The sequence below is a fragment of the Salvelinus sp. IW2-2015 genome, linkage group LG11 (assembly GCF_002910315.2).
Source record: "Salvelinus sp. IW2-2015 linkage group LG11, ASM291031v2, whole genome shotgun sequence".
Taxonomy (NCBI): domain Eukaryota; kingdom Metazoa; phylum Chordata; class Actinopteri; order Salmoniformes; family Salmonidae; genus Salvelinus; species Salvelinus sp. IW2-2015.
The window spans coordinates 12,871,087-12,878,412 of record NC_036851.1 but is presented as its reverse complement, the minus strand read 5'-3'; the positions used below and the strand labels follow the sequence as shown (position 1 = coordinate 12,878,412).

At 37.2% G+C, this 7,326-nt stretch overlaps 1 protein-coding gene across 9 annotated transcripts in view; it reads left to right on the top strand.

Moving 5' to 3' along the window:
- The window catches only part of chl1b (cell adhesion molecule L1-like b), a 75,615-nt gene extending 69,146 nt beyond the window's left edge, over window positions 1-6,469 (top strand). For all 9 annotated transcript variants that reach the window (XM_023996156.2, XM_023996151.2, XM_023996157.2 and 6 more), the window contains 2 exons: window positions 3,143-3,215; window positions 4,293-6,469. In XM_023996156.2, the coding sequence (XP_023851924.1) occupies window positions 3,143-3,215; window positions 4,293-4,500 (281 nt within the window). In that variant the 3' untranslated portion in view covers window positions 4,501-6,469. The remainder of the gene's footprint in view (window positions 1-3,142; window positions 3,216-4,292) is intronic.
- Window positions 6,470-7,326: the final 857 nt, after the last annotated feature.

The following is a 7,326-nucleotide window of genomic DNA, read 5'->3' as shown; positions in this document are numbered from 1 at the left end:
ACACACACACACACACACACACACACACACACACTGCACCTTATGAATGTTAACTAATCATTACACAAGGCATCATTATATTTCCATTTAGAGTCCTCGTTACAAAAGAGAAATGATACATCACTCTGGACACCGTTATAGATATACTTAAGCTGATGTGTTATTATTTGTAGAAATATACATCACACCACTGCTCAAAATGTCAACGCTGATATATTTAGAGTATAATGGGAATTTGAATTAATGGGAGCATATGCATTTGTATTCATAACATTTAAATACAGCATATCATATTTGGAATATGCTGAATTTGAATAACAAAACATACAATGCACAAAATACACAGAAGAAATGCAAATGTTATGGTCACATGCCAGTTGTGGGGTGATGCCATAAGGACCAGCCAGGGTATCTTAATGCCAGTCCTGTCTGTGGGGGATGGGGGGTATTTTACAGTACCTTTCATCTTTACACACTCAGCTAATCACCTATCATGTCAGAAAGACAGTCTAAATCACAGGGCTTTGTTCTGTGTTGCCTTCATTAAACACTACCTCCTGCAATTTCACTGATAGTAAGCTTCCCACTTTGAAATGAGGATTTAGTTGTTACTCATATTGTAAATGTTACTGACATAAAGCACTGAGTATGTTATTACTTCAGAATGTGAGAGAACTTGTAAGGCGTTTTAACAGAACATTATTGTGTCTTCATCAAGCATTACAATAAAAAAAAATGTGCGAAAAAACAAATCACAGCTTTTTTTTACCACATGAGTCAGACACGTGGTTTTTGGACACTACATGGATTTTTGACATGTACATTTTTCATGTTTATTTTTCATGTGACACGTTTCCCAACGAAATGATACGTTTCACTAGAACCCGTGTCTCCAACGGGAGAAGCCAACGTCATGACCATTAAACCAAGCGGGTCGACCCTTTTTCTCTTCCAATGTATATGTATTATACATTTCTCACAATCTCTGAATATTAACTGTTCAATTCCGAATAGGGAAGTCAAACATTTAACATTTTTGTCAAGTTGCTGTAATTGAAGATGTTTTTATAAAAAGCATTGACATCTTGATTTTGTCCAAAGTAACAGTTAGCAAAATCAGCTAAATTGATAAAACACACTTTCTTTAACCTCAATCTCAACTTGTTTTGACTTCGCATTGTTGTTTCTAGCTGTATCGATTATGTATTTTGGATGATTCAGTGTATTTTGATCAATGCAATTAATCACGATTTTAACTTGAGTTTAACTCGAGATAACTGATTAACTCTGACAGCCCTAATTCTAAATCATCTCTTTATAGAAAAGTATCTGTTTACATTCATTCCAAAAGTAAACAAATTCACACATTTTCAAATACATCAAAATCCCTTAAAGGCCTGTTTATTAAATGTAACAAAAACCAATGGACAGCTAACAATAACAGAAGCGAAAAATAGCTAAATAGGACAACATTGAAGGCTAGCTATCACCTATCACTAAGCTAGCTAGCGGTTAGTAGTTAGCATGCGACCATTGGATACAAATTTCATAAAACCTTCTAAAATACAAATCATTAGAGTGATTAATATGTAGACATGTAAATACACTCAATATGAGCCCTTGTTTATAAAGATAACAATATCCTCTGAAATGCCATGTTGTTCTCGTTGACTTGCACACAAAAGTGAACTAGCTAGCTAGTTACTTAGCTTGGCTACAGTCATGTGAATGGGAAAATGTTACTCGTTTAAACAAGGGCTCATATTGAGTGTATTTACATGTGTACATATTAATCACGCTAATGATTTGTATTTTAGGTTACTTTTTTATTAAATCTGAATCCATTGATTTATGCTAACTACACAAGCGTGGTGGCAGGTAGCAGAGTGGTTAGAGCGTTGGGCCTGTAACCGGACGGTGGCTAGATCGAATCCCTGAGCTGACAAGGTAAAAATCTGTTTTTCTGCCCCTGAACAAGGCAGTTAACCCACTGTTCCTAGACTGTCATTGCAAATAAGAATTTGTTCTTAACTGACTTGCCAAGTTAAATAAAGGTAAAAAAAATAACCAGGATGAGCTGTCTTCTCTGTTCTTTTCACTGGGCTTCTTCCAATGGTCACGGACCAACACGCTTGCGGCAGTAACACTCTGACTGCCTCTCTCTAGTGGTAGCGCTAAGTATACATGTATATCTATGCAACACCATTGAGGACTAATAATGGAGTGGCGGGCTCAGAAAACAGAAATAACAGTTTTTTACTTGAATTATTATATTCAGATAGGCATGTGGAGTTTTCTTAGATGTGAAATTGCAAATGTGATTTTCACGTGATTGTTTTTAACATGTGAACTTGCAATTCTACATGTGAAAGTGAGATTTACACATGGAGTTTTCTTACATGTAAAACTGTCTATTTCACACGTTAAAGGTCCAATGCAGCCGTTTTTATCTCAATAGCAATAATTTATGGTGAACAACGAAATACTTTACTGTGATTGTTTTCAATACAAATAGTCAAAAAGAAACACGAGCAAAGAGCAATTTCTCAAGCAAAGAATGTTGCTAGGACTGTCTGGAAGTGGTCTGAGTGGAAGGGGGAAAACTGGAAACTAGCAGTTATTGGCAGAGAGGTTTGGAAATCTCTTTCTCATTGGTCTAATAACTAATTTACCACCTGGTGATGTCACCAGGCAGGCAAAAAAGCTCCATCCCACCACAACAGGCTGATATTTCAGGCTGTCTTTTCAAACAGCTCTTACATTAAAATGGCATCGTCACCATTTTCACAATTTCACAGTAGTATTCCAACCTGTGTACAAAACATTATGAACATGCTTTTTCTATGGCATAGACTGGAGAAAGCTATGATCCCTTATTGATGTCACTTGTTAACTCCACTTCAATCACTGTAGATGATTGAACAGGTTAAAGATTTCTAAGCCTTGAGGCAATTGAGACATGGATTGTGTATGTGTGCCATTCAGAGGGTAAATGGACAAGACAAAATATATTGTGAAATTTAGGCTCAACATGTGAAAGCAGCCATTTCGCCTGTTTTTTTGTAAGGGAAGGTAAAAAATTGTTATGGAATGTTATACTGTACTCATGGTACCCTAAATGATTATCTTTCTCTCTGAGCAGTAAAGGAGAAAGAGGACCTCCACCCAGACCTTGAATCCCAGGGTATGCATGATGACACCTTCTGTGAATACAGGTAAATCACACCTCCAACCAGCATTGCATCGAGAATTCATTGTACCCAATGTTTTGAATTGTATCACATCATATAATTATATCTGTGCATTTCTCCTGATTTAAAAGAAAACCCCACATGCATGAGCTATACACGGACCCTCACAGACATCCCTGTTCGAGACATGCGATGGGCTGAGTAGCCTGTATGCTTAACATGTATGTGGTAAACAGCAACAAACACCACTGTTGTTGTTGACGAATTTGTGATGTCGATGTGGTATCACCCTATACGGTGCATTGTGATTAGGTAGACGTGTGGTGGTAGAGCTCAGCTCATTAGCAGTAACAGCCTCATTGTTCAGATGTTACTAATTGTTTCTGAATGGAGCTCAATGAAGGATGGCTGCCTGGCCGCAACACAACCTAGCAGGAGGCTAAAACCAATCTGTGTAATTGAATGCAGCTCATCTCCGGGGCAATAATATCTGTGCTCAATTCATTAATCCTCCACTGGTCCGATTCAGAACACACTCAAAGAATGCAACTCAGAGACCCGCACACCACTCCAATCAGTAGAGTCTCACACTCAGAACCCAAATTGAATCAAAAGTAGCCTAGACATCTTTCGCCATATGGTCACAGTAAAGTTGAGAACTAGAGTGGTGTGTGTGTGGTCCTTAAAATAGACCCGTCAGACCACGGGAAAGCACATTTATTGTATGTTTGCTCCAAAATCTAGAAATGCTCAGAACGCTGAAGCACACTATAATTGTACACTACAACAGCCCGACATCCACATCAATACCCTGTCTTCTTTAAATCATCACCAGTCCCTCCTGATCATTGTCACATACAGTACATGGATGTACTGTACATGTAGAGTTTAAGTACTCTTGACATATTTGATCATTTTTCCTCTGTCCATCAGTCAGAGGTAAACATTGCTGCCAAATCACCGAAGCTCTTCATTGAAGCTTTATGGGTTCAAACCTGCCTGTGTCCCTGTCCTCACCAGTAAAGCCTATTGAGTTAAGCCATGAGTGAAATTAGGTGGATTTTAAATCCCCTGTCTTTGTGCCATCGTGTTGTGACACAGTGACAACGATGAGAAGCCACTGAAGGGCAGCCAGCACTCTCTGAGCGGACAGATCAAAGCAGAGGACAGTGGGGACAGCCTGGTGGACTATGGGGATGAGGACGCCCAGTTCAACGAGGATGGCTCCTTTATCGGCGAGTACGCTGGACGCAAGGAAAAAAGGGTGTCCATGGAAGTAAAAGGAACCACCAATCAGAGCAAAGCGTAAGAGAAAGGAAAAGGGGCCATCATCCATCCTTAGGACAACACTTTCATCAGACTGGTGGAGGGGGGGACTTAATAAAGGAAGTACATGACATCATCCATACCAAGCAGAATCTCATGTGAAATGTAATTTGTCATTGTCAGCTACACTGCCATCTTCATTTTATAAAGCTTGTCCTTTTATCAAACTGTAACAGAATGCATCATTTCGAAATGTATATATTATTGTATGTTTGGAGTGTTTTCTATTACCGCAAATCAGTGAAAACCTTTGAGGCTTTTGCATTTTTTTGTCAAATGCAACAACTGTTTGTAATCCACTCAAATATAAAAGGAAGAAAATAAGAAAACTCCAGTCCACACTGCTCCTTGTGTTATACTGCCAGGTCTTTTAGCAAAGAACACGCGTATGTGAGCATATGATGTCTGTCTTGTTCAGTTGAAGCAAATATTATTGACATTTTATATTTGAAATGCATTCATTAAATATGATTTTAATATGTGTACAAAAGTTGTTTATTAACTTATTTCCTGGTTTTATACATGACAAAATAATACAAAATGGATGCCTCAGTTATATCACATGATGAAATACACAAAAGACCTAAGGCAGGTGGGTCGTTCCACTGATTAGGTGCCTTTTGAGTAGTGTAATTTGGTAAACATATATATTTTTTTACCTCATTTTAATATTCTGTCATAAAGACCAAATTTTCAACTTAATAAAAAAGACTTTTTCCCATCTCAATGTTTTTTAAATAAAACAAAATGAAGTGCCTATTAAGTGCCAAATAAAGTAACAGGGTTGACCGTAACAGGGTTCATCTTAAAACTTCATCTTAAATCAGCCATGAATCCCCTTGTGACTGGGGGGGAAATAAGCTTGTTGTGTGCAACAGGGAGGGGCAATTGAATGCAAGCTTCACAAAGAAAATGTAATTATACAAAAATGTCTAGCCTGTTGATCTATGTGTTACAGGGTTAATGTGTTATGCTCGACTCGCTCAGTTTTCCTCCACAAAAGACCAGAAAATGTCCGAAAATAGTAGAAACAGCCCACCTGCATTTACACTGTAATTTGACTATTAGACGTTGTGTTTCTTTTGAAAAAAATATTTGAAAATTAATAGTTTCACTATATTAAGACGAGTTCAGTTCACATAACAGGGTTGACATTAAAATTACGGACATTTTTTTTTTGTTAAGCTTAAAATGAATTACTAGTCACAATAAATAAATAATCTTTAGAAATTAGTGTCAAAGCAACAAAATACTGTAACTAGGGCTTTACAATGATGGTGAAAACTTGGAGAATGTTGGGGTTAAGTGGATTAAAATCACAGAGGATGCACAGAGCGACATGAACTTTATGTCTATTCATATAAAAAATCTGATTTATTGAATTTTCCATGTGGTCTATATTGAAGGCTACTTCAATAACTATAACAGGCAATTCAATATTTGTACACAATTTCTACTTAATATATCAAAGGGACACAAAAGGCACTCATTTCATGGAACGACCCAGGTGCTCTGAGAACACTCAGTTGATAACAGGAAAGTACTTAAACTGTTGTTGTAGACATTTCTGATACGATTTCCACGGCGAGGCTGTGATTCAGTGGTTTTATGTGACAGCTTGCTACAACATGCAGACAATTATCAACCGAGTTACCGCTTGATCTATTCTAGTTCATCAAAATACCAATTAAAGCATGGCTTAATGTTGTCCCAATGTTCTTAGAACAGCCTTGCTCATTACAACTTGCATGCCATTTCAGACACTTCCGTTCATCTCTAAAAAACGAATCACAGTAGTAAGCCTGTTTTAAAGTCAACCTAAACGTTAACACGACGATCGCCTTCTACTGCATCTTTGTACAAAAAAAGACATGTACAGCTATTGCATGTGTTTCAGAATGTTTGTGGATGTTTTTGATGTTTATTAAATTGTTTCACTTTTCATAACCGTTGGCCATGGACTGACTGTCCGTCTTTAAACTGTACATAAAGAATACTTCCACTTCAATATAAACTATTTGTGCTTTGGGGTTTGTGATACACTGAACATTCTGCAGAAAGCTTTGCAAAGCCGTTATAACATCTACTGGTTGGGATGCAGAGCATGACTATGTTACAATTGTGGTAAGTGTTGTCTGTTGTAAATAATGCATAACACTATTGGGACATTAATTTTATAAATTTTATTTCACCTTTATTTAATCAGGTAGGCAAGTTGAGAACAAGTTCTCATTTACAATTGCGACCTGGCCAAGATAAAGCAAAGCAGTTCGACACATACAACAACACAGAGTTACACATGGAATAAAACAAACATACAGTCAATAATACAGTAGAAAAACAAGTCTATATACAATGTGAGCAAATGAGGTGAGATAAGGGAGGTAAAGGCAAAAAAAGGCCATGGTGGCGAAGTAAATACAATATAGCAAGTAAAACACTGGAATGGTAGATTTGCAGTGGAAGAATGTGCAAAGTAGAAATATAAATAATGGGGTGCAAAGGAGCAAAATAAATACAGTAGGGGAAGAGGTAGTTGTTTGGGCTAAATTATAGATGAGCTATGTACAGGTGTGGTAATGAATGAATGTGTATACTTTGTGTGGGGTTAGTTCTGTTACTGAAATTTACTGCATATCTACAGTGCTCACTCAATTACATGTTTACCTCAAATTGTGCCAAATTGTCTAGGAGCTTCTCTAATTCATAGATTCTAGAATGCATATGTTTCTTCAGCTTTGAGTTTAGAATATGTATTGACTTCATCAGGTGTTAATTAGCGAGATAATTTCCTGATGAAGCAATATCA